Source organism: Equus caballus, chromosome 21 (assembly GCF_041296265.1).
Source record: "Equus caballus isolate H_3958 breed thoroughbred chromosome 21, TB-T2T, whole genome shotgun sequence".
Classification (NCBI taxonomy): Eukaryota; Metazoa; Chordata; class Mammalia; order Perissodactyla; family Equidae; genus Equus; species Equus caballus.
This window is the reverse complement of record NC_091704.1, coordinates 17,215,356-17,242,523: the sequence shown is the minus strand read 5'-3', so window position 1 is coordinate 17,242,523 and position 27,168 is coordinate 17,215,356. Positions and strand designations below refer to the sequence as shown.

The 27,168-nt window shown below is 56.2% G+C and overlaps 2 protein-coding genes across 4 annotated transcripts; one reads left to right on the top strand and one right to left on the bottom strand.

The window, feature by feature from the left end:
• CCDC124 (coiled-coil domain containing 124) lies at window positions 1–12,492 on the bottom strand. Of its 3 annotated transcripts, none has more exons than XM_001915186.6 (5): window positions 12,121–12,492; window positions 7,527–7,696; window positions 1,222–1,411; window positions 536–650; window positions 1–445 (listed from the first exon to the last, which is right to left on the bottom strand). In XM_001915186.6, exons 2-5 carry the CDS (start codon window positions 7,683–7,685, stop codon window positions 238–240), a joined length of 672 nt encoding a protein of 223 aa, XP_001915221.1. In that variant the 5' UTR covers window positions 7,686–7,696; window positions 12,121–12,492; the 3' UTR covers window positions 1–237. The 3 variants fall into 3 exon arrangements, with proteins under 3 accessions (XP_001915221.1, XP_070102698.1, XP_070102697.1); XM_070246597.1 differs by lacking the exon at window positions 12,121–12,492 and adding an exon at window positions 8,036–10,554; XM_070246596.1 differs by lacking the exon at window positions 12,121–12,492 and adding an exon at window positions 10,380–10,498.
• Window positions 12,401–22,651, top strand: LOC102150370 (procollagen galactosyltransferase 1-like). Its single transcript, XM_023625295.2, has 3 exons — window positions 12,401–12,528; window positions 21,777–22,157; window positions 22,323–22,651. Exons 1-3 carry the CDS (start codon window positions 12,401–12,403, stop codon window positions 22,588–22,590), a joined length of 777 nt encoding a protein of 258 aa, XP_023481063.1. The 3' UTR covers window positions 22,591–22,651.
• The last annotated feature ends 4,517 nt before the right edge of the window (window positions 22,652–27,168 follow it).

Here is a 27,168-nt window from a genome sequence, read left to right as displayed (position 1 = left end):
TGCTGCCTCACTGACCGCCTTTATTGGGCGCTCAGCCACAGGGCTCTGCGCACCTGAGAAGGGGGATGTCACTCAGAGCAGGGACCCTCTGGCGGGAGGAGTGGCTGATGATGCCACGTCGCCCCAAGGACACGCACCAGGGCTGGACCTCTTTGTCACCCTCAGAGCTGACCCAGTGGGAGGGCGTGTGGAGTCAGGACCCTGACCGCCAGCGGGGCGGCTCCTCCAGTTCCGGGGTCACTTGGGGGAGTTGAAGGGTACGGCCCGCTGGTTCATGGGGTTGTCGGGTGAGCGCAGCCACTCCTTCTTGAGCAGCTGCTTCAGCTGCGACAGCCGCATGTTGGGGTTCTCCTGCTTGAGCCGCGGGAGCTGCGCCTCCTCGAAGGCGGTGAAGGCCGCCCGCATGCGCCGCTCAGGGTGCCGGTCGGCCGCCTCCTCCGCCACGCTAAGGGAGGACACCAACATCAGCGGGCTAGGGCGCGGCTCCGCCCCCGGAGGACTAGCCCCGCCCCGAAGGCCCCGCCCCGCCCACTACCTGAGCACGGCGATGGCATCCTCGATGGTGCGCGCCTCCACGCTGCCCTCCTCCATCACGCGGCGGTTCACGTTCTCCTCCAGCGGCACCTCCAAGTGGCTCTTGGCTTTCTCGGCTGGGGGCGGGCGGGTGGCCGGGTGACATAGACAGAGACAGAGAGAGAGAAGCAGATATGCAGAGTTCCAGGGAGATGAGAGAGACACAGTAAGGGAAGAAGCCAGGGGAGGCAGCAGGCAGGCAGAGAATGAGGGGGAGCAGAGAAACGCCCCTGGAGCTGGGAAGCCCTCTCGGGACAGACCTCCAGGGTGGGCCGGTGCAGCCCTCCGCACCCGCGGCCTAGGCCCAGCCCGGGCTGCCCTCCTAACTTCACTGTAGCTGGGCACAGAGGAAGCACCCCCCCCCCTGTGGCTGCTGTCTCCTCAGCCTGGGGCGCCCCACTAACGCCCTGGGGCCCCCAGGGAGCACAAGCCGGGGTCGGGTGCAGAGCAGGTAAGTACATGCGTGTGCGCCCTAGTCGCCTGTGCTCAGGGCCAGGCCTGCCAGCCCGCGCCCCCCCACCCTGTGCCATGCAGAGCCAGGCAGCCTCTCTGGAGGTGAGGAGGGGCTCAGGACTCAGCCCAAGGTGGGTCCCACTGTTTATCCTTTAGTGGGTACAAGGGCAGCTCCAGAGTGAGCCACAGCCACACCTGGGTCTGGGGCTTCCTTGTGCTGATGGTCTCGGCGAAGCGTCTCCTCAATCTGGGCGCGGGTGACCTTGCTGGGAGCAGCCACCCGGGGGGCTTTGCCACCCTTAAGCTTCGAGTCCTCCTCCTCCAGCAGGCGCTGTGTCTCCTTCTTGCGTTCCAGCTGCTCCAGGCGCCGCTTCTCCTTCTCCTCCTAGGGGGACGGGGTGGTGAGGTTCCAACTGCTGCCCACTGGCACGGGATCCAGGTTTTATCTCAACCAACCTGGACTGAAGCCCTGCTGTGTGCTAGACCCAGTGCTGGGTGCACAGTGGGCCTACCCGGGGGCTCCCATCCTACATGACTATGGGAAAAACAGGGAACCTTGGCCTGGGCAGGTGAGTGGGTGGCTCTCAAAGGAAAAGTGACACCTGGGCTGGAGGAGGAGCCAGCCAGCGGGAGAGCTGGGGGACAGGAGAGTCCTTAGTGGTGGGAATGGCAGCTGCAAAGGCCCTGAGGCAGGAACCACCTAGCATGACAGAGAAGCAGCCCAGAGGCTGGAGTGGGGAGAAGGAGCATGGAGGGAGGAGAGACGGGGCAGGCTGAGGGCCCGGCCACCAGGCGCTTCAAGGGCACGGGGAGGGGTTTGTATTGGACTCCAAAGGCCACAGGAGCCATGGGAGGGTCGGCGCTCACTGCCAGCTGGGGCAGAGGTTCTGCCCCGAGGCACCAGGAGACTTCGGGGGAGGCATGGTCCATGTGTCACAGGGGCTGGGACTGATCCCACCTTGGCTCCCAAGGGAGGCCCTGATGCCAGCTGGACAAGGGGACATCTGGCCCCAGGACTTGTCCTTGGCCACTGCCCCTCCACCGCTCTGGGAGGGCAGAGCGAGGTTCTGGTTCCCTTCCAGCGGTGAGGCCAGAGGCTTGGAACATCTGGGTGCCTGCCACCCAGCACCCTCAGTGCCCCTGCCTACCCACCCACTGCCCGCAACACTGCCCTCTGCCTCCCATGCCTTGGGGACGGTCCCCGTGACTGCAGTGTTCCCCTGTGACACACCCATGGTGAATCTAAGTGCCCCAGAAGAGGGGTGGATGTGCTTGAGGGCACCCACTGGGCCTCTGACCTTCACCTGCATGGCAAGAAAGTCGGGTGTGGGGTTAAAGGTCAAAAGTGTTCGAGTGCAGCTGCTGGGCTCCCACTTCTGTGCCGGGGCACCTCAGGCAGGCCTCTGCTTCCCTGTCAGAGGGAACATTCTCCTGAGGCTCCCCGACCCTGCATGGTGCACGTACACCTCGTGCTCATTCTGCCCCCACATGGCCCTGCCTCAGGGCCTTTGCACTAGCTCTTCTCTCCCCCTGGAGCGCCCTCACCAGCCTCCCCCCCTGGTTAACTCCAGCTCATCTTGAGCTCCTGGCTCCCCATCTGCCCCCTCCACCACACAGCTCCTTCTTGTGTTCCAAAAATCCCCAGTTTCAGGTCTTCCCGTTATCTGGTTCATCCTGAAGGCAGGAGACAGGCCCTGGCTGGGGTTGTGAATGGCTGCCTTCTAGCTCAGCATACAGCAGGTGTTTGGTGAAAGTGTGCGGAATGAATGAATGAACAAACTCCAGAAGGCTCCGGTAACGCAGGAAGGACAGGCAACCTGCGGCCATCAGTCTCCAGGGACATGGGGCTGAGGAGGGAGCGTAAGATTTATGCTTTAACATTCAGCAACTTCTTTTAAAAAATCAGTCGCAGTTTTTAAAAGAGCAATTAGCAGCATCTGGCGATGGGTGAAGGATGAGTCCATTTGGCGGAATTTTCCGGAGCCATCAAAAATGAGCCTCATAGGAATAAAAACCACATGATCATCTCAATAGACGCAGAGAAAGCATTTGACAAGATCCAATAGCCACTTATGATAAAAGCTCTCAATAAAATGGGTTTAGAAGGAAAGTACCTCAACACGATAAAGGCCACATATGACAAACCCACAGCCAACATCATACTCAATGGGGAAAAACTGAACGCCATCCCTCTGAGAACAGGAACAAGACAAGGGTGCCCACTCTCGTCACTTCTGTTCAACACAGTATTGGAGGTTTTGGCCAGAGCAATTAGGCAAGAAAAAGGACTAAAAGGAATCCAAACAGGGAGGGAAGAAGTGAAACCCTCGCTGTTTGCAGACGACATGATCTTACATATAGAAAACCCTAAAGAATCCATCGGAAAATTATTAGAAATAATCAATAACTACAGTAAAGTTGCAGGGTACAAAATCAACTTACAAAAATCAGTTGCTTTTCTATACTAAATGAACTTACAGAAAGAGAACTCAAGAATACAATTCCACTTACAATTGCAACAAAAAGAATAAAATATCTAGGAATAAATTTAACCAAGGAGGTGAAAGACCTATACACTGAAAACTATAAGACATTATTGAGAAACACTGATGACACAAAGAAATGGAAAGATATGCCACGCACATTGACTGGAAGTGTAAACGTAGTTAAAATGTCCATACTACCTAAAGCAATCTATAGATTCAATGCAATCCCAATCAGAATCCCAATGACATTCTTCACAAAAATAGAGCAAAGAATCCTACAATTCATATGGGGCAACCAAAGACCCCAAATTGCTAAAGCAATCCTGAGAAAAAAGAACAAAGCTGGAGGCATCACAATCCCTGACTTCAGAATGTACTACAAAGCCATAGTGATCAGAACAGCATGGTACAGGGGCCAGCCCCGTGGTCGAGTGGTTAAGTTCGCGCGCTCCACTGCAGACGGCCCAGCGTTTCGTTGGTTTGAATCCCAGCGGACATGGCACTGCTCATCAAACCACGCTGAGGCGGCATCCCACATGCCACAACTAGAAGGACCCACAACTAAAAAGATATACAGCTATGTACCGGGGGGCTTTGGGGAAAAAAGGAAAAAAATAAAATCTTAAAAAAAAAACAGCATGGTACAAAAACAGGCACACAGATCAATGGAACAGAACTGAGAGCCCAGAAATAAACCCACACATCTCTGGACGGCTAATCTTCGAGAAAGGTGCCAAGAACTTACAATGGAGAAAGGAAAGTCTTCAATAAATAGTGTTGGGAAAACTGGACAGCCACATGCAAAAGGATGAAAGTAGACCGTTATCTTGCACTATACACAAAAATTAACTCAAAATGCACCAAAGACTTCAAGGTAAGACGTGAAACCACAAAACTCCCAGAAGGAAATACACGCAGTACACTCTTTGACATCACTTTTAGCAGTATCTTTTCAAATATCATGTCTACTCAGACAAGGGAAACAAGAGGAAAAGTAAACAAATGGGACTTCATCAGACTAAAGAGTTTCTGCAAAGCAAAGGAAACCAGGAACAGAACGAAAAGACAACCCACCAACTGGGAGGAAATATTTGCAAATCATATGTCCCACAAGGGGTTAATCTCCAAAATATATTAAAAACTCACACAACTCAACAGCAAAAAAACAAACAACCTGATCAAAAAATGTGCACAGGATCTGAACAGACATTTTTCCGAAGAAGATATACAGATGGGCGATAAACACATGAAAAGATGTTCCACATCACTAATCATCAGGGAAATGCAAATCAAAACTACACTAAGATACCACCTTACGCCCGTTAAAATGGCTACAATCACTAAGGCTAAAAATAACAAATGTTGGAGAGGGTGTGGGGAAAAGGGAACCCTCATACACTGCTGGTGGGAATGCAAACTGGTGCAGCCACTATGGAAAACAGTATGGAGATTCCTCAAAAAACTAAAAATAGAGGAGCCAGCATGGTGGCATAGCGGTTACGTTCATGCCCTCCACTGTGGCAGCCCAGGGTTTGTGGGTTGGATCCCGGGTGCGGGCCTACACACTGCTTATTAAGCCATGCTGTAGTGGCATCTCCCATACAAAATAGAGGAAGACTGCCACAGATGTTAGCTCAGGGCCAATCTTCCACACCAAAAAAACCTCAAAAAACAAAAAATTAAAAATAGAAATACCACGTGACCCAGCTATCCCACTACTGAGTATTTATCCAAAGAACTTGAAATCAACAATTCAAAGAGGTTTACACACCCCTATGTTCATTGCAGCATTATTCACAATAACGGAGACATGGAAGCAACCCAAGTGCCCACCGACTGATGAGTGGATGGAGAAGATGTGGTGTATATACAGTGGAATACTACTCAGCCAGAAAAAAAGACAAAACCATCCCATTCGCAGCAACATGGATGGACCCTGAGGGTATTATGTTAAGCGAAATAAGCCAGACAGAGAAAGACAGACACTGTATGATTTCACTCAAACATGGAAGATAAACTAACCCATGGACAAAGACCGCAGATCACTGGTTACGAGGGGAAGGGTTTGGGGGGTGGGCACAGCGGGTGAAGGGGCTCATATGTATGGTGACTGACAAATAAAAATGTACACCTGAAATTACACAATGTTATAAACGATTATGACCTCAATAAAAAAAAGGGGCTCATAAATCATGGAGATGGAATCCAGACAGCCAGGTGCTCATCACCGAGCTGCGTAACACGGAACAAGTGGAGTCGGGAATGCGGCCCCGGCCCGATGGCGCCCGCCGGTCCGCGGCTGCTGCTGCCAGGAGGAACTGGCTGTGGGACCCCATTTACTGGAGGGCACGGCTTCAGGGCATCGTGGGAGCAAAGCCTTTGGTGTCACCTAGGGGGAGGTGCATTGTTTTTTCGTGTTTTGGAGCAAGCATGGATTTGCTTTTTTCATAGAAACAGTATCTTTTTCGAGCAGCATCTTTTCGTGTGTATGAAAAGAAGAGGGAGACTGTGAGCCCCGCGTGCCCGTCAGCGGGACAGAGACAAACCCCAGAAAACCACCAAAGGTGAAGAAGGACCAGCAGCAGCTCCATGGGAAACAGTCAGGAGGGGCCCGCCTGGGAGGGGCACAGGGGCCAGGAATGTGCCAGTGAGCACAGTTGGCAAATGCTGGCCCTTCGCCTGCTTTGGTGGTTTTAGCCCGTTGGTGAATGGTGGCCACAATGACAGGGTCAAGGAGCTGCGGGCCCCACTGCCCCTGTTGCTCAGCCGGCCTCTGCTCTGTGTCCGTCCGGGGTGGTGCGCAGGCGCGCAGCCAGCCAGAGGCTCCTGAGCACCCCCCCACTTCACAAGCCAGAGGGTGGACCCACTAGTGCCAGCCCGGCCCAGCCCCTGGCCCAGCCCTATGACCTGGGCTTCCTACCTTCTCTGTGCCCCAGGCCCTGGGCTGGGCGGCTGCCTCTGGGACTGTTGAAAGGTTTCTGGCCTTTCTGTCTGGGTAACGGATCTTTGGCAGATACTGTTTTTCCTTCTGAGGTTTCAACTTTCCTACACTGTCAAAAGATGACCGTCATAAAGAATTTAAAAACCTCCACGGACCAACGCAGCACAGTGCGGGGGACGGGACCAGGGACACTCAGTGTCCGCTAAAGACAAGGCAGAGCCCAGCCCAGCAAGACGATGGGAAACCCTGGCAGAAGCGCCCAGGCGCCGCACATCTGGGCGTGCAGGGACGGCAAGGCGCCACTGAGATTTTCCGCAAGCTCCCTCATTTCCCAGCGGAGGCGCGCGTGTGCGCACCTGGGCCAGGTGGCGCCCAGGGGACCAGGAGCGTGGGCTGAGACGGGTCTCTGGCGCCACCTACTGGGACAAGCCAGTCAGCATCAGCCCTGAGACACTCCCCAGACATCAATTAAGCTCCCACTGTGTGCCTGGCATTGGGGCCCATCGGGGGACAGCTGGCCAGCCCTCCCACTTCTCAGTTTTTACAAACACCTGGAAGTGCCTGCAAGCCCCAGGCTGGAGGCTGGAAACGGGGACTATCAGCATGTCCCAGCCTTGGCACCATGGCCGTCTGGGGCCCGCTCACTCTGCTCTGGTGCTGTCCTGCGCATTGCAGGGAGTTGAGCAGCACCCGTGGCCTCCACCCACACATGCCAGTAGCACCCTCCACCCAGCTGTGGCAACCAAACTGTCTCCAGATGTTGCCAAGTGTCCCCTGGGTGCAGTCGCTCCAGGGTGAGAACTGACAGTCTCACCCAACCCTGGCATTACAAGAAGGAGAGAAACAAGCCCATGGAGGGCGGTGACTGCTTCGCTGTTCCCTAAACATGCCAAGACCTGGCTACCCCAGGGCCTTTGCATGAGCCATTGGCTCTGCTTCTGCCCCCCTCCCTGCCCTTGCTCCACGTCTGGCGCTTCCTCGCTCTTCAGGCCAAAGCCTCAGGAGGCCCCCCACCCCCTTCCATCCCATCTTCCCGTCTTGCCCACAGGCATGGGGGCCCAGGGCCCACCCACCTTGCGCTGCTCCTTCCTCATGACGTGTTTGTCCTCATCCTTCCAGTAGGCATCCTCCAGCTCCTTCTGCTTCCTGGCATCAGCTGCCGCCTTGGCCTCAGCCCTCCGCGCCCGGGCCGCTGCCGACTTGGTGTTCTCGCCCTGGAACTTCTTGGGCATCCCTCAGCAGGCTGCGGGAGGATGGTGGGGACCAGTGAGTGAAGGCCTGCACCCCCGGCACCCCCAGACTCACACCTGCACAGCTGGGACCCCCTTGGGGCCTCAATGGCCGTGTCCGTAAAATGAGGGCTTTGGACTTAGTGTTCCCTCTTTTTAAAAACATTTATTCAGGTGAAATTCACATAACACAAAGCAAACCATTTAAAGTGCACAATTCAGTGGCATTTAGCACTTTGACAATGTTGTGAAGTCACCACCTCTATCTAGTTCCAGAACATTCCACTGCCCCAAAAGGAGACCCTGCCCCCATGAGCAGTCCCTCCCCACCCCTCTCCCCAGCCCCTGGTCACCAATCTATTTTCTGTCTCTGTGGCTTGGCCTGTTCTGGACGTTTCCGGTAAATGGGATCAAACGCGCGTGGTCTGTGTGTCAGCCTCTCCCCTCAGCGGGAGGTTTCCGAGGTCCCTCTGCGCTGCCGTGGGTGTCAGGCTTAGTCCCTTTCTGTGCCGGAGCACTGGGCCCTGTGTGGCTGACCGCGTTGTTTGGAGCCCTCCGTCCAAGGACGGACATCTGGGTTGTCTTTCCAGCTCCTATGTGTCATGCTGCTGTGGACCCCTGCAGGCCAGTCTGTGTGCGGCCCCTCCCACTCTGCCACTCATGAGGCCTTAGTCCCCCGTCCCACAGCCCTGAGGCCAAGTCCCCCTCCCCTGGGTGAGTAGCTGCCTCGAACTGCTCCCAAGGACCCTGCCCCAGCTTGCAGGGCCAGGAGAAGCTGGGCGCTGGGGAGAAGATGACACACACAGACGGCAGGTGCCCCCTCCCCATGCCGGGCCCCCACTCCATGCTTTCTATGGGCCGGCTCAATCGAATGTCCCCAAAGCCTTAAACACGGGGAAGGTCCTTGCTCCCGTTCTGAGGGCTGGAAGCCAGGGTTCCGGGCAGAGCCTGGGCTGGGCCTGGGGTCTCACTAGCAAAGCTTGCCTCCTGGGTGAGGAAGGGGAGGCTGCGCGGCTGGGAAACTGCGAGCACCCTTCGGGGGGCTGATGCAAGCACCGTGCGGTCCAGGACACAGGCCTTTGGCTCTCTGGGCCTCAGCCGTCTTCATCTGGGAAACAGGCTGGTGTTCCGGACTCATGGGTTGCTCTCTCCCACCCTGAACATCTCCCGCTCAGCCCCAGCTGAACCTGGGAGAAACCAGCCCAGCCCCCAAGAACGAAGGGGAGAGAATGTGGGGGCCATCCTGACTCAGGGCCACCAGGCAGCCCCCAATCCCACCTCCCGGCTGTGGGACTTGTGGGAGAGGGGCTCCCATCTGAGCCCCACTGGAAACTACCATCTGCTCCCATTTGCAGTGGTTGTGCACACTGGGCTCAGCTTTACGGAGAGCGTCTTAGTGAAGTCTCACACCCTGGCAGGTGGCAGCTGAGCTGCAACCTGAAGGATGGTTGGAGGCAGCCCTGTGAGGACAAAGAGGTGGGATTTCTAGGCAGAGGGCTCAGGATGTGCAAAGGCCCTGGGGCAGGAAGGAGGCCACGCACTACAGGAAGTGTGGAGGCCACTGAGGCCAGAGTGGGTGAGTGAGGAGGAGGTGGAGGGGAAGAGCGAGGGAGGGTGTGGGGCTGACAGAGCAGCCTTATAGGACGAGGAAGAGCAAGGATGTTCTCCATTGGCACCAGGGGGCTGTTAGGCAGGGCATGAACACATTCTGGTTTAGGTTGTTCCAAAGCCCCCTCTGGCTGTCACGTGGGCTGAGGGTGGGAGCCGAACACTGGGCATCACGATGGTGCAATGGGCAGAGCCAGAGGTGGTCTGCAGTCAGACGGAGCTGGGCAGTGATAACCGCCGACGCTGCGGCCAGGGGCAGCCTGAGCGCGTCCTCCCCCGTGGCAGCAGAGGCACGGCTCAGCCCTGGTTTACAGATGGGAACCTGAGGCTTTGAGAGGGTAAGGGACATGCTCAGGGCCACACAGTGGGGCAGTGGAGGGGCCCGGATTCCAAGCCAGGCCCAGCCCCTCAGTCCCAACTCCATGCTCCTAACCATGGCCCCCCACCCCGCCAAGGTCCTGGCTGGCTCCCCCCCGTGACATCAACACAGATCAGGACTCTGAGGCTTCTGGGGCCCCTCACTCCACACGGAGGGGTGCCCACTCCAGGCTGAGACCTGGGGGTGAGTTCTGGCTCTGCAGTTGTGGCTGAAGTGCTCCCCTCGAGCCTCGGTTTCCTGATCTGAGACGTGGGGTTGATTGCAGTCCCTCCTGGCATAGGATGCAAGGGCTGCCACGGGGCCCAATATGCCAGCCTGATCCCGCACTCCTCCCAGCCACCCCTTGGTCCCTAAATCAAGCATTCATTACCGAACGTCTACAAAGTACCCCACAGAAAACCCCTCCTGGACTCCCCAGGACAGCACCAAGAAGTGGGGGTCACTGTCTGAGTTAGAGATGAGGAAACTCCCCACCCTCCTCTCCCTTACATTCACTCAGCAGCAGGCAGGTATGAAACATACCACGCAGGTTCCCACCCCAGGGCCTTTGCACTTGCCGTGCCTGCCACCTGGCTGCTCTTCGCTCCTCTTTTTACCCAGTTAACTCCGATTTAAGCTTCAGGGCCCACTCAGGTGTTGCTGCCTCCAGGAAGCCTTCCCTGAGACACTACCCAACTCTCAGACCACGAACTGCTCTCTGAGGCACTTGCCTGGGTTGCTATCTTATGTTCATTTATATGATGATTCATCAAATGTCCGTCTTCCCCACCAGACTGGGAGCTCCATGAGAGCGGAGCCAGGACTGCCTTGGTCACCGCTGTGCCCCAGAGCCCTGCACAGTAGGGGCTCAATCAATGATTTGAGCACATGAATGAACCCGCGTCTATTTCCAGGGTAGCCTCAGTATTTACGTCACACACTGTTGTGTCCAAACTCCGCTTCTCACTGTTCTTTCCACTAACCCCCCTCTCCCACCTCTGAGCCTTTCCTCTGGCTGTACCCCATCTGATACCCCCTCCCTGTCCCCTCCTGTGACCCGGTCCACTCACAGGGCCTCTCCCCAGCATCCCCTTCTCCCATGCCCCACTGTTCAAGACCCCCAACTCCATCCCAAAGCCTAAGAAGGGTTTTCTGGCCCCTTCTTGAGGCCAGGACAGGATGTTTATGTCCCTCCAAAATCCCCGTGCAGGAGCCCTGACCCTCAGTGTGACTGGATTTGGAGATGGGGCCAATGAGGAGGTGATGAAAGTTCAATGAAGTCACAGGGTGGGGCCCTGATCTCATAGGCTGGTGCCCCTAGAAGAAGAGCAGAAGATGTCAGAGCTGCTCTCTCCACCTGGGGAGGACAGAGTAAGAAGTGGCCGTCTGCAAGTCAGGAAGAGCCTGCACCAGGAACCAAATTAGCTGGCACCTTGACCTTGGGCTTCCAGCCTCCAGAACTGTGAGCAAATAAATGTCTGCTGTCGAAGCCGCCAGTGTGTGGTACTTTGTTACAGCAGCCCCAGCCGACTGATACAGACAGCCTTTCTTCTCTGCGGGAAACACCCAACGCCCGCGCACTGCTGTCAGTAAACACGCACCGAACACCGAGTCCGTGTGGGACGCTGGGGAAAGGGTGGCATGGATGGGCTTCCTGCCCCCAGGGGACCCCCAGGCTGGCTGGGAGGTACACAACGAGAGTGACAACTCATGATGAGAGCTGTGATGGGGGACGCGCAGGGCTCTGGAGAAGCCCAGCCTGGGGCGGGGGGGGGGGGGGGGGGGTGTATGTGTCAAAGGGCATCCTGCAGGGGGCATCTGATAAAAGGAGCTTGGGGCAGGCAGGCGGGGAAGAGAGGATTTATATTCCAGGGTGACGGGAAGGGGCGCAGGGCGTTAGAGCCAGGAGGCGATCTGCGGGTCAGAGCCCTCTGGGGTTGGTGAGGAGGTGAACGCGAGGGGTGAGACCGAAGCAGGGAGATCACGCAGGGGTCCGGGGAGTGGCTCTGGCTGGTCAGAGGGTACATTTAGGAGGGAGTCGGGACCCACGCGGTTGACTGGATGTGAAAGTAAAAAAAGATGAAGCTCAACGTCGTCTCCTCCAAGAACCCCTCCCGCTAACGCTTCTGGGCTCCGCCAGCGCCCCGTCCCTCTCCCTAACCCTGATCCCACAGCAAGAGCCAGGGACGTCCGCACCCAGCTCTGTCACCCGAAAGCCCGCACGCTGCTCAGGGGCAGGGCCGGAGCTGGGTGGCCTCGAACACCACGCTGTCCCTCTGGGTCTCAGTCACCCGCTGGGGGAAAGGGGCACAGACCCCGAGGGAGCCGTCGAGACTGGGCGCCGGATGTGCCCCGTCTCGGAGCACCCCCACCCCGCTCTCCCGGGGGTGGTCCCACGCCGAGCCGCCCCGCTGGGCCCACCCCGCCGCGCCCCCGCCCCCCCGGCTCCGCCCGCGCCGCGGCCGCTCCTACCTCCTGCCCCCAGCGCCGGCCCGGTCGCGCCTCCGTGACGTCACCGGTGGGCCTGCGCGCCGAGCTCCGGGCGGCGCGCGCCGATGACGTCAGGCGTCAGCGCCATCTTGGTAAAGGAGGCACGAGCCTGGCTTCCAAGCTAGTCGAGGTTGTCCGTCGCTTTTTTTCCTCTTCAACAAGGGGATACTGTATAAAGCCTCCTCCCCTGAGCCCACTCGAGATACTGGCGAACCAGGCCGGGTGAGGGGAAACTGCAATCTAGAACTTTGCCTTTACCAAGATGGCGGCTGCCTGGATGCAAGCTCGCGGCCTCGACTGCGCCCGCGCTCCGGCGCCGTGGGCCCGGAGGAGACGGCCGCCGGGGCGCGCCCCCGCCCGCGCCGCGGCGAAGGGAGCGCGGGAGCTCTTGTCCGGCGCTCTGCGCTCGGGAGGCGTTCTCCTCGTCCCCGTTCTCGGCCTCCCACCGCGAAGCTGGGGAGAGAGACCAAGGCACTCCGCGCCGGCCACGTGGGGAAACTGAGGCTCAGGCTGACCACCAGTTGAGTTTGGCCGAAATGTAACCTTGAGTGGGTCAAATGCCTCGCCGATCCCTCGTTGTAGATTGCTCTCCTCAACACACGCACCTTGCAATATTCTTTATTATTCAGCTCAAGAATTAGATTTGGGGGCCGATTTGTCGTAGGCACCACGCTTGAGATTTTCTGCATTTACTAAGCGGCGGTGTCCTCGTGGGGAGAAATGGCAGTACTAGGGGTCAGAGCACGGGTACGCTGGCTGTGGGCAGAGAAGCGGGGTATGGATTTGGGGGCAGTTCAGGCAGGACGAGCTGACCACACAGTCCATCCTCTGAAAGGCACCCCCAGGGACACTGCTGGGCCCTCGGTCAGACCATGTCCCTGCCCTGCTCTAAAGCCTCGCGAGTGTCCCCACTGCCCTGCAAGACCCCTCCCAGCTCCCCACCTCATCTCCCTCCTCCTCCCCTTCTCCCTCAGCCCCAGCCACACCAGCTCCCGTCTCCAAACTGCCAGGCAGGCTCCTCCCTCAGGGAGCTCGCCCCTGATGCTCCCTCTGCCCCTGGGCAGCTGTTCCCACGGCCAGCTTCTTCACCTCCTTCAGGCCGTCGACCGAACAGGCCTCCCTGAGAAAGACCTGCTTGACGTCCCCAGGGCTTAGTGCTCCAGCCGCGGGCCTCTGTGTAATTTTCATCATCTTGTCAGCTGGCTTCCTGTGTTCGGTGACCTGTCTGTTTTCTGTCTCTGCCATGGCCGTGATGTCTGGAGGTTGGAGCCTGTGTGCTGGAAACGTGGCTGTAACCAAGAAGAAGGGGCTCACATAGACACTGTGGTTCAGCAGTCGGGTTCGGGGGTGTGGAGGTGCCAAAGGCAACAGTTCCTTAACCTTCAGTGGTCAGGAGCCAGGTGTCAACAAGTAAAATGTAACAGACCCAGGCTTGTCACACCTTCCTGGGGGCAGGGAACCTCTTAGCTCCTATTGACATAACTGAGCCATGCAGGTCAAGTGAATCGTTCCAGAAGCCAAGTCTTCTGCAAGGTGACTTCTGCTGCCTCCCAGGCTCCTCCCGCCCCCGCCATGGGCCCGGCTCCCAGTCCTGAGGACTCTTGGCTTCTGTCTCCCTGACATTCTACAGCTCTTAGTTGCCCACACGCTCGAGCAAGCATCGAGGGCCCCCTGAGCGCCTGTGATGGGACCAGCGACGAGTAAGACAGACTGTCTGGGTCTCGTGGAGCTCACAGTCAGGAAGTCCTACAAAAACTATGATCCTAACTATAGCCAGAAGATATGCCTCGTGTTGAGAGTGGGTTCTGGAAGCCGGCAGCGTGGGTGATAAGAGAGGCCTTCTCAGAGGAGGTCGCATTTAAGCAGCGGTGGATAAAGAAAGGGAGGGAAGGGCGTTCTGGGCAGAGGGGACAGCATGTGCAAAGGCTGGGTGGTGAATGGAAAGTGGGAAGGAAGCAAGCAGACCCTGACTGCAGTCAGCTTGGAGTTGGCCAAGTGTCCATGGCTAAGCCGTGGAGTTCTCCTTTTGGGTGTAACTTCATGGGACATCAACATCTGACAAGGCAACTCTGGCCAGGATGGAGCGAGACAAAAACAAGAAACCTGCGTTTTGTTTGACCACAGACAAAAACAAGGGCATTGTCCAAGCCACAAGAATGGCCAACCCTCCGTGTCTGTCTCTTGGCTGACATGGGCGACAGCTCATTCTCACTGATCATGGCCTTGGCCCCACTTGGTTCCCCCCACCTCCTGGGAAAAAGGTGCTAACATACAGAGAGAATTGCCCCCACTTGCTCTTTGTGCCCAACCCAGAGCACACCATGCTTCCCTGCGCCCTCCTCAGGTCACCCACCGTCAGCCCCGGTTTTACAACAAGCCCATCCTAACGCCCTCCTCCGGAGGTGCTCCACAGAGCCAGGAGCCGCGTTGCGACAGGCCAATACGCCCAGCTTTGTCTGACCAAGGTGTGTTCTGGGTGGTGTTTGGCTCGAAGACGTCAACAGAAATGGAGGTCCTGCCGATGTTCCAACAAGACCCTCACTGCCACCAACCGTGACCCTCCACGGGCTCTCAAGGCACACCCTGCCTGCCTCCCCCGCTGCTGGGCCCAGGCATCCCTCAGCTTGTGGCCACAACACTCCAGTCTCTGCCTCCATCTTCACATGGCTTCTCCTCTCCTTGTGTCTTCTCCTCTTCTGTCTCTTATCAGGACACTTGTCACTGGATTCAGGGCCCACCCTAAGTCCAGGATGATCTCGTCTTGAGATCCTTCCCTTAATTACATCTGCGAGGACCCTATTTCCAAATAAGGTCCCAGTCACAGGTTCTGGCGGGCAGGACGTGGACGTCAGTTTTGGGGCCCACCATTCACCTCGTTACAAGTGCCTTGAGCGTTGTGTGTCCGTGGAGGAAACGTCTCTAGGGAGGGGACAGGCCTAGATACAATGTCACCCTTAAGTCAGTGCTGCTGGCTGAGGTGTTCTGAGGGTCTCCTCAGAGCAGCGTCCTTTGGACAAACTTGTCACCATTTGAAATCTGAAAAGGAAAAGAGAGAAAGGAAAACCCTCTGAGGGCATCTCCTCCGACCCTGTCTTTGTGTCTCTGCAAACTGCTTACATGAGCTCCACCTGCGTGGAGCCAGGGGGTGTGTCCAGCCTCTGATGGGGATCCACTGGCCATTGGCAAAGTCCTGGGGACCCGCTGGACGCTGCACAGGCACCGTCGCAGTGTTCTCAGGGGGCTTCTCCCTCCGAGTCGGTGCCCGGCCGGGTGGGCCCTGCGTCCTTCACGCTTCCATCCAGTTACCTGCACACAGTCCTCTGTGGGCACCGTCCCACCATGACAATCTGGAATGCAGTTGGAATATTGCAGTGGCCGCCGTGGGGCCTCTCATTGGCCAGTGGTCTTAGAGCAGAAAGAGGAAGAGTGTCACAAGGACATCATCTGTTCTGTCCGTCTAAATGGAGAGCCCTTTTGGTCTAACATGGGAGACCGCGTTACTTTGTCTCAGGCTTCAGGGTGTCTGTGATCCGTGTGGGCTTTGCGTCTGAAGGCCCCAAGTCAACGTGGAAACTGGTTAGTGACTCCGTCCGTTTTGTGTGTGTGTACAGGGAGCAGAGGGGTTTCCCACACCTGTCCTGGTAGGGGCACAGTGGCCCTTCAACGTGGAAACGCCGCGTCTGAAGCCCGCTCCCCTCACTTCTTTTCTCTGTCCCTTTCTCTTCCTTTTCTCCTCACTTGGGAAACTTTAAAGATGATTTAAAGGAAAAATCATTGTCTCTGTGTGTGTTCTCGCTGTGTCTGCTCCAGCTGACGGGACCAAGGTAATGACAACAACAACAAAGATAGCCAAGACATTGACACGACCTTGGTGTCCATCAGTGGATGAATGGGTAAAGAAAATGTGGTCCATCCACACAATGGAATAGTACTCAGCCATAAAAAAGAAGGAGATTCTGCCATTTGTGACAATATGGATGGACCTTGAGGGCATCATGCTAGTGAAATAAGTCACACAGAGAAAGACCAATGCTGTATGACCTCACTTATATGTTGAATCTAAAAAGGAAAGAACTCTTTTTTGAAAAGAGCCCTTACTTTTGAAAAATATTGAGTTCCCCATAACCATTGTTGTTCACTGCTGTGTAAATCTTTCCTGTCTTTATGACTTGAATCTCTCTCTGACAGCCTATTGTGACTCTATCTTTCCCAAGTTCAGGCTCCAAATTCAGAATGACACAACCCTGAGGGGCCTTGGTGCCTCTCTCCTGCTGGGTGTCCTGGAATTGCCTTTAAATAGCACAGATATTTGTTCCTTCACCTACAGAATCAAGGACAATAGGAAAGATCAGGTTTGTCTGGAATTCTCCAAATTTTCATTAATTGCAAACTGTTACAAGAGCTTTTTCAATTTACCAAATTTAGGATCAAACAAATAAACAAGCTCTGACACATCAAAGAGAGCCCATATTCCTAGGTAGGTTGTGTTTAAGTAAAATATGCTGATATAAATATCTTTCAGTGATTGTGTACTTCTCAGATTAAAAGAAGCACGGTCATCCTGAAGCACAAAGGCTCCTACAAAGAGCAGCTATGAAGGCATTTGTTTCCTGGATTCTAGATTCACAAATTCTTTCCCTTTTTGCTGAGTGACAGGGCTGCAGGGGCGCAGGGCTGTTGACTTCCCCACACGGGGTCGGCCAGCACCAGCGTTTACTTCAGCACCGTGGTGCATTTCAGTCTTTCATCGGCTTCAGTAAGGAGGACCTGCCACCTTGGCTGCGCTTGTGGGAGCTTTGGCGATTGAGTTCTGGGGTCTCCGCTCACCGTGCTGGAGCCCCTGCTTGCAGGCTGTGTCTTCTGACAGAAGACACTGAGCATCTCAGCTCCAGGACGTGTTCCCGCTTCCCCTTCACGTGTCATCTCCATCACGGCAATACTCTAAACCAGCCATCTCCTTCCCTCCCGAAAGAAGGACAGCCGCAGTTGCCTCCTTCTGTTAAAGAATTATCCAGACTCGGGAAGCCCTCCAGAACTGCGCTGTCCAATGGAAATATAACGTGAGCAGCAGACGAGATTTAAAATTTCCTAGGAACCACATAAAAAAGTAAAATCCAGTAGAATTCATTTCATAATTAATCTCTTAGCCCAATAGATCTATAATATTGTCACTTCAACAACTGATGGAATTCTAAAATGAAACTTAGCAAAGATCTTAGAAACTCTCCCTCCCCCAAAGTTTAAACTGTTGCCAATAAGATGAAACCTCTTTTGGATCTGCAAGTTATCGTATTATAAGTTAATAGGCTGCTCATGCACTTGATGGTTCCATTTCCAGTCCTACAGTCTACCCTAGTAAGGCTAATGTGACGAAATATTGCAAAAGACTCGCATGATGCCTGCACTTGATCACTGACTTGTGCACGCTGCTCTTCCACATCATCCCTGTAAGCGGTCCTTGCGTTGTCTGAAATCTCAAAAGACAGTATCCTTGAAAAAGATTTCAGAAGAAACTTGCCTTTAAGTCTTGATGGAAAGAGCTTCCTCAGCTTCTGTGGATAAGAAGACAGAAGTAAGACTCTAGGGTGCTGACGGTAGGATCTGTGTTTCCCAAGTAAAAATGCATACATTCTCTTATCTTTTTTTTTTTTTTTTTTTGAGGAAGATTAGCCCTGAGCCAGCTACTGCCAATCCTCCTCTTTTTGCTGAGGAAGATTGGCCCTGAGCTACCATTCATGCCTATCTTCCTCTATTTTATACGTGGGACACCTACCACAGCATGGCTTTTGCCAAGGGGTGCCATGTCTGCACCCGGGATCCGACCTGGCAAACCCTGGGCCGCTGAGAAGCAGAATGTGCAAGTTAACCGCTGCACCACCGGCCAGCCTCACGTCCTCTTATCTTGATCATTGGATGTGCATTCCATCAGGAGAGCTTAAAACTGAACATTCTTGGAATTGTCAATTTAAAAAGGAAATTCACCTGTTATTTTCATCTCAAAATGCCAAAAGAATTGCAATTCCAGACATGCATGCTGTGGCAAACCACAGGCAAATCCAGAAAACAAAGCAGGGGAGCTGCTTTTGTAGAGAAAACGGGGAGGGGAGGAGCTGTTCTAAAGGAAAGTCCACTGGGGGAAAGTGGCAATTCAGGGCAGAAACAGCTTCTCATTGGCTGGGCTGTGGCGTTTCTCATTGGCTGGGCTGTGGCGTTTCTCATTGGCTGGGCTGTGGGGTTTCTCATTGGCTGAGCTGTGGCATTTCTCATTGGCTGAGCTGTGGCATTTCTCATTGGCTGGGCTGTGGCATTTCTCATTGGCTGAGCTGTGGTGTTTCTCATTGGCTGAGCTGTGGCATTTCTCATTGGCTGGGCTGTGGCATTTCTCATTGGCTGAGCTGTGGTGTTTCTCATTGGCTGAGCTGTGGCATTTCTCATTGGCTGAGCTGTGGCGTTTCTCATTGGCTGAGCTGTGGCATTTCTCATTGGCTGGGCTGTGGCGTTTCTCATTGGCTGAGCTGTGGCGTTTCTCACTGGCTGGGCTGTGGCATTTCTCATTGGCTGGGCTGTGGCATTTCTCATTGGCTGGGCTGTGGCATTTCTCATTGGCTGGGCTGTTGCCAGGTACAGAGACAAGTCTTCCTTCAGTAGTAAAGTAGTTGTACTTCCTGTCTGAGATGCGGGCATCTGTCTCTTCCTGTTTGGTGTAATTGACGGTGTGTGATGGGGTGAGAGCCCCCCTGCAGGCCTTCCTGACCCAACTTAGTTAATATTTCTTCTGTTAATTTCCACTGAATACTCTAGGAGCAGACAGGAGCAGGTAGACAGCCTCCCTTGTCCCCCACCCACGCGGGAGACCACGCGGTCAAGCTGATGACTGGAGATGCAGACAGCTTATGCCAAGAAGACAGACAAGATTAATTTTCTGATTCCAGACTCCTCTTTTACTTTCTCTTCCTTCTACTACTCACGTAGGCTATTATTGTATGCTGACCCCGCCTATTAAATGGCTGAAAGTTCCCTCACTGTGCCCTTCCCTATCTTCGTCCTGCACTAGAGACTTCCTGTGTTTTTTTTCTGCCACTTAAACAAGAAGAAACTCTCTTGTGCGTTTTTCACAGACCACAGCTACTGTTCTGGGTAACAGCTGATTGCTGCATCTTCATTCCCCACCTGATCCTGCTGACACAATGTAATAGCTACTCCTCCTTTAAAAAAATCTTTTAATTTAAATGTGGTTTTTTTTTTTTTTTTTTTTTTTTTTTGCTGAGGAAGTTTTGCCCTGAGCTAACATCTGTGCCCATCTTCCTCTACTTTATATGTGGGTTGCTGCCACAGCGTGGCTTGATGAGCAATGTAGGTCTGCACCTGGGAACCGAACCCAAGAACCGGGGCCACTGAAGGGGAGTGCACTGAACGTAAGGGCTGCGCCCCAGGTGGTCCCTGTAATAGCTCGTCCTTTGAACAGTGCAGAAGGGTGAGGGTTGCATTGTGTCCCCCCAAACGATCTGTTCAAGTCCTAACCTCTGGATGTGACCTTATATGGAAATAGGCTCTTTGCGGATGTCATCAAGTTACGGTAAGGTTGTACTCGATTGAGGGGTGTCCTCACACAGTGACAGGTGTCCTTACGAGAAGAGGGAAATCTGGACACAGACACACAGAGGGAGAAGGTCGTGTGAGGACGCAGGCAGAGACCGGCGTGAGGCTGCTGTAAACAAGCCGCCTCCAGGACTGCCGGCAGCCGCGGGGAGCCAGGAGAGGCACGCACAGGTTCTCCCTCAGAGCCTCCAGGGGGTCCAACCCGCCAGGACCTTGATTTCCACCTGAGGGAATCAAAATAAACAGATCTGTTGTCTTCAGCCACTCGGTTTGTGAAACAAAGTTGCAGCCTCTCAGGAAGCTACTCTAGTCCATTTCCTCGTGTGGGCCCCTCCTACTAGGTAACGCTCCCTCACCCACTTAATCCCCGCCCGCATCTTGTAAAAATTGGGCCTCCATCTCACGTCAACAAAATGCTTCTGCTGAGGCCATTAGAACACTGTCGGCAAGCGCAGCCCGTCAAGAGTCGAAACAAATATTGGGGTTCTCCTCGCTCGAATTATTAACGTTTTGCTTGAGGAACAGCCCCACCTCGTTTCCAGGAACTGGTTAACTCCGCCGGGAGGCCCCCCCAAGGGACCAGTGTTTGGCTCGCTCCTGCTGCGGTGAACGATACCTGCGTCCCCTCCCGAGTCTGTGCCTTCCTGTGTCGCTGCTGCTTGTGAGGACGCAGCTTCTGCTCAGGAAGTCCCACAGACCCGTTTAACTCACGCACAGGGTTGGTTTCCCCGGAGCCAGCCACGCGGGTTCTGTGCTACGGCAGACGCTTCCCGCCGCACTGTCTAACGCTGCAGGTCAAGTGCAACCGCCTGTGACCGAAAAAGGGAGAAAGCCGCCTGGCTCTCTAGAACAGACACCCAGCTGGATTCGGGCAGGTTTTCTTTGCCTGGGTTTGTGGCCTGTGAGAAGAAGCCTGTAAGATGGGTCCCAGTGATCCCCATCTCTTCACATTCATGCCTTTGTGTAATCCCTCCCCTGCATGCGTCCTGGACTTATTGGCTCACTTTTAATGAATATCACACAACAGAGGCGATGAGATGGCACTTCCAAGATTAGATTTAAAAGACCATGATTTTCTATTCCCCAACTTAGCTTCCTTTGCAAGTAGAGGTGGCCATGTCTGGAAGAATGCTGTGGAGATTTCTAGGAAAGCTGCTTCTATCCTGATAAAGGGGAGATACAGCTGGCTTCCTCCTTCCCCATTCTTTTTGCCTTGAATGTGGATGCGATGCCTGGAGGTGTGGCAGCCATTTTGCAATTAAAAGGCAACTAGCAGGGGAATAAAGAGAACACAAGAAAGATGGTGGAGCCAAAAAGAAAAAAGTCTGCAGCATTGTGGAGCAGGTGAAGGGACACCAGTAGCTTAGTTCTGGACTTCTTGTTACATAAGAAAAATACATCCATGTGTTTACACCAAAAAAAAAAAAAATGTGGCTTCTGTCTTGGGTGTTCTTCTATCTTGGATCACTCATGCTGGTGGAAGCCAGCTGTCGTGTCATGAGGCAGCCCTGAGGCATGAGTGAGCATGGAAGAGGATCTTTTGGCCCCAGTCGAGCCTTGAGCTGACCACTGACCCAGCCAACACCTTGACTGCAGCCTCATGAGAGACCTTAAGCCACAAGTACCCAGCCAAGCCACTCCCAGGTTCCTAACCCCGAGAAACGAGGGGATAAATGTGTGTTGTTTCAGAAGCTGCTCTGTTTTGGGGTCATTTGTCTCCTCTCCCAGAGAGGGTGCCACAGACATTGGTGCTGCCTACCGTGGTCAGAGCCCAGAGGATGGTCAGAGGGACACAGTGTAAGACTTCTGCCCCTAAAATCCCCAAATGCCATGAATCTGAGATTTGAAGGCTCTGCATTCTTTTTTCTTAAATTGGGGTAAAACATACATAAGATTCACCATTTTAGCCATTTTTAACTGCACAGTTCAATGGCATTAAGTACATTCAGAAAATGTCATAGACATCCCACCCTCCCCAGCTCGAAATCCTCCCATGGCTCCCTAGTGCCCAAGGTAAAAACCTACTCTCTTCCCTGCAGGCCCCAGACCCTGTCGTCCTCCCGGTCCAGCCACGCCAGCCTCCTCATTGCTCTCCAAACCCGCCCCACCCACTCCCACCCCAGGGCCAGCGGCTCCCTGGATCCCTGGCTTTCTGGATTAGTGTTCTCTGGTGAGCAGGAGGAGGGTGACAGCGCCCCCATTCTGCACCCCAGCTATGTGGGCTGGAAGCGCATGCAAGTGGAGCGCCCCGAGAAGGCCGTGCCCCGAGTGAGGAACCTGGTGGAGGCCGACTACTCCCACTGGACGATGGCTTACGTGCTCTCCCAGCAAGGTGCCCACAAGCTGCTGGCCGCCCGGCCGCTCGCCAAGATGCTGCCCGTCGACGAGTTCCTGCCCATCATGTTCGACAAGCACCCAGTGTGAGGGCCGCGGGCAGGCGGGCGGGGGTCTCGCTGAGTGGCTGTCCTGGGTGGGGCGGGGCTCCCAGACCCCGGGGAGGGGTCTTTTCCTCTGGCTGCTTGTCCTTCCATCTGTCCCTTCCCCAGGGGGAGGGACTGCCACCCCTCACGGCCCCCTCCCCCCAGGTCCGAGTACAAGAGCCACTTCTCCCCCCGCAACCTGCGCGCCTTCTCCGTGGAGCCCCTGCTCGTCTACCCCACACACTACACGGGGGACAATGGGTATGTGAGTGACACAGAGACCTCGGTCGTGTGGGACAACGAGCACGTCAAGACCGACTGGGACCGTGCCAAATCCCAGAAGATGCGGGAGCAGCAGGCCCTGAGCCGCGAGGCCAAGAACTCAGATGTGCTGCAGTCGCCGCTGGACAGCGCGGCCCGTGATGAGCTCTGAGGGGCGGCCGCCCCAGGCCCGGCCTCTGCCTGCTCACCAGGGACAGCGGGGCCCGTGATGAGCTCTGAGGGGCGGCGCCCCAGGCCCGGCCTCTGCCTGCTCACCAGGGACAGCGCGGCCCGTGATGAGCTCTGAGGGGCGGCCGCCCCAGGCCCGGCCTCTGCCTGCTCACCAGGGACAGCGCGGCCCGTGATGAGCTCTGAGGGGCGGCCGCCCCAGGCCCGGCCTCTGCCTGCTCACCAGGGACAGCGGGGCCCCTGTGGAGCCCTGGCAGGCCACGAGGGCTCTCCAGGCAGGGCGGCGGCCTGCCCGTTTTCGCTCAGCAATCACGTGCACGCAGGCAGCATTAATGGAGTGCCTACTGTATGCCAGGAACAGGGCTCGGCACCGGGGCATTGGGTGGGAGCAATCCATCGTTCAGCTCTTCGTGCGCTCGAAACTTTTCAAGCATTTACTGTGTACCGGTTTCCTGTGCTTTGGCAGCAAATGACGCGTTCTTATCCCCTCAGTCACTGGTTGATTCAGTCATCAGGCATTTATTGCTTCCCCCAAGAGTCAGGCACTAGTGTATGCATTCGTTTTTTAAATTAATTCAGGTATTTATTGAGTGCCTACTGTCTATGGAGCACCATTCCAGGCTCAGGGAATATTGAGATAAACAAGACATTTTAACATTTATTCAAGCCCGTTGAGCACCTGCTATGTGCCTGGTGCCTGTGACGCAAAGACAAGTTCTCATCGACTCAGTGCACTTATTGAGCTCAGAGTTGGGGATGGAAGGAAACAAGGTGCTTCTTGGTCTAATTGGTTTCTGCCCCACACGTCTGAAGAACACTGAGTGTGCACCAGGCGTTAGTGACACAAAACACTGCCAGTGCTCACTCAGCGTTCCTCACCCACGTGCTGGGCCACAGAGATGAACATGACGAGTCCTTTCATTTCTTCATGCAGCAGGCATTGATTGAAGGCCTACTGTGTACCAGACCTCATGGACCTCCAGTGGGGTTGGAGAAAAGCTGACTGAGTTCTGTTCTCCCTCGTTCCCCAGTCACCTGAGCTGTGTGCAGACAACATCTTGCCACCACCCAGGAGGGGGGTGACTTCCCTCGCCAGGGGCAGTGGTGGGTCCCAGCGACCACACGGCCTCATGCGAGCCCCCTGGACCCAGCCCCCCTGGAGGGGGCGAGGGATGAAGATGGCGGCAGGGGCTCCCGTCCCCCCTCCGACCGTGGGCTTGACTTCCTGGCCTGCGTCTCAGCTGTGCTCTGGGGCTGCTCAGGGGCTCCTCTGTCCGAGCCTGTGGCGGCCTCACGTGTCCGGGCCGCCCATGGCCTCGGCAGTGTCCCCAGCACAGGCCGCAGGACTTGCTGTGCCTTCAGCGGGATGAATGTCGGAGCCGGCCGGCCGAGCTTCGCTCTTTTAAGGGTCACTGCTCGCCGGGCCGGGTCCTAGATGACTCGCCTATTTTTTTATTAAATGTTCCTGGTTAATTTTGACGTCAGTCTGGGTTGTCTTCTCGGTCCAGTGCTCTGCGCGCCCCCACGTGCCTCCCACTCCCACCCCTGCTGCCGGCCGAGGCCGGCGGGAACGGGGCTGGAGAGAAGCCGCCAGTGGGGTGAAGCCGCTAGTGGGAGCCCCGCGTTCCCGGCCGCCCCGTCAGACGGCTCCCTCCCTCCGCCTGCGGGGTCCCTGCAGGACTGTCTCAGAGGACAACGAGGAGGGGCTGCCAGGGTTTGGAGTCTCCAGAAAACACCCCAAGATGAGGATTCGAGGGCGCGGGAGTCCTCCAGGAGGCGACCCAGGAAGCCCCGGGCGGGGTGGGGACCCGAGACCTGGAGCGAAGGAGCCCTGCGGGGGGCGCCCGCGAGCAGCTGGCGCGGGGACCAGGGGACTGAGCGGAGCGGGCGCCTCACTGGGTCGCACCCGGGCCGGGCTGGGGGGGAGGAGGGCGTGTGTCCGCGCCCCGGGCCTGTGTTGGGGGGGGGGGGGTCTGTGCCCGCCGGGGCGGGGTGAGGAGTCCGTCTGTCCGCGCCCGGGCGCGGTCGGATCTCTGGTGGACACTCGAGGCTTGTCGCGGTCCTCCGGCCGGCGGTGCGCGCACATTTCCACCATCCCGCCGCCCGTGCGCGGTGCTCGTGGGCGAACAAGCACCCAGCCCAGCAAACGGAGAGCGGAGTGGGGTCGCGTCCTCAGGGACAGCAACTACCGTTTTGGTGACAAACCTTCCGGTCTTACCGTTTGCATGGTGCAAACATACACACATGTTCAAAAGGAGGATCGTGTCACATGAGCCGCTGGAAACGGCTCCCCCAGCGCATTTTCCATGCGTGGCCTGGGGTCAGGTCACACCCGCTCCTGCTGCAATTTTCTTCTAAACTTAACGCGCGCGGCGGACGCGCGGGGCTGTGGGCGGCTCGCGCTCGGGCGGGCCGTGGGGGCTCCGGCCGCGGCCGGGACGCTGGGGGGGGCGGCGCCCGCGCGTCCGCGGAGGCCCCGGCGGCGTTCTCGCCGGTCCCGGCCGGGCCCCGGAGGCTCGCCGAGCTCAGCGCGCGGCTCCGTCCCTCGGGCCGTGCGGCGGTGTCCGCGCTCCTGGCTGTGCGGACGGGCGGGTGCCGCCGGCGTCGCGGGCGCAGAAGCCGGGGGGCGCTCGACCCGGGCGGTGGCAGACCGGCCCGCGCCCCGGAAGACGACGTCGGGGACCCGCGACAGCGGTCCCCAGAGGGCCGTCCTCGTGGAAGGAAATGAAGGGACCTCTGCTGCGAACGGCCTGGGAGTCAGGAGCTGGGGGCCCGGGACCTGAGTGCCGCTCCGCCTGTCCCGCCAGTCACCTAACAACCGTCTTTCCTTCGCTCTCCGAACCGCGGAGAGCCGAGTCCTTCCCTCTAGAACATTCCACACACACACACACACACACACACACACACACACACACAGTGCGTGTGTTTCTTGCCTTCATGTGGTTAATCTGTTGTTTGTCATTGGAAAGTGATTGGTGTTGATGGGAAAACCCTTCAGCGGGTCCATCGGTTCATCGTCTATGGCTGCAGGAACAAGTTTCCACACACTTGGAAGTTTAGAACGACGCAGGTTTACTCCCGTGTGTTTCTGGAGGCCGGAGTCTGAAATCAGTCCCGCTGGGCTACGGTCCTGGCGTGCGGGCCGGGTCCTTCTGCAGGATCGAGGGGGACTCTGTGTCCCTGCCTTTCCCAGCTTCTGGAGGCTGCTGGCGCTCCTGGGCTCACGGGCCCTTCCTGCCTCCCTCCAACTCTTGCTTCCATCGTCTCATCTACTGCTTCATCTGACCTTTTCACCCCTCTTACAAGGACCCTTGTGACTGATCACAGTAAGAACCCACTAGAATAATCCAGAGTAATCTCCCATCATCTCAAGATCCTTATTCCACCTGGAATGTTCCTTTTGCCATTTGAAGTAATACTCACAGGTTCTGGGCAATAGTAGGTGGGTACCTTCGGTGGGGACATTATTCAGTCCACGACGTTCGTCCTTTAGCCCGGCTGCAATTGTGTCTGGCTCTATGGAGGTATCATAATTTATTATGCATCATGACGTAGCGTATCAGTCAGGATCAAGGCAGGAAACAGAAGCCACCCGAAGTCCTTTGACAGAAAGGGGTTCCATACAGGAAATTCACAACGACCCAGCTCTGCTGTCGCAGTGTGAAAGCAGCCGCAGACTGAGTCGAATGGGAGAATGAGCCTGGCTGTGTGCCAATGAGACTTTATTTACAGAAACAGGCAGTGGGCCAGATTTGGCCCAGGGCTGTAGTTTGCCAACTCCCAGTGCAGAGGAGCGGGACCGAACTACCTCACCAGGGAACTGAGGCTCCCGCCAGGTCAGTCGGGGAAGGCGGGGAGTCAGGAGTCCTCGAAGCTTCTCACTTTGGGCCCACACCCTGGATCCGCGGTCCAGGGACAGGACGCTGCCTCCGCCTCCACGACTGCTTCTCATTGCCCACCAAGCTGGCCGCTGGGCACGGGGACGTGAATTCTAAAACGCCAGGTGTTCCCACGCCTGGCTGCTGGCAGAGCGAAGGGGAAGCAAAACCCGAGACAGCTCCGGTCCCTCCGCCTCCCGACCTCCCGAAGGCGCCTCTGGCCGGGGGACCGCGAGCGCCCAGCCTCGGGGAAGTCCGAGTGCGCGACTGCAGCTTTCCAGCCTCTGCCAGGAAAGGAGTTGGCTTGGGGAGGGCGCTGATGTCAACCCACCACTTGCCCCTCGTTTATTACTGCACACTATGGTAATGCTCAGAACGAGTGTGTAATTGTAGGATGCGTAATCACGGAAACCACCATATGTAACTGCAGGATTAGGAGCAGAGTAATTATAATGCAATATAAGAAGTTGTGTAATGAAATGTAATCTCACGTAGATCGCCAATCACGTAATTATGTTTCACCCTCCAGGAAACTACCGTGCACTTGGTGATGTCCGCGGGTGATCCAGCCGCGTTGGCAGGTGGCATGATGAGGAGACAAGGGGACATGGGGGGGATTAGGGTCGACTTGGGGCTGGTGGCGAGAGCGGAGGGTGGGGCGAGCTTGAGGATGGTGCTGGAGT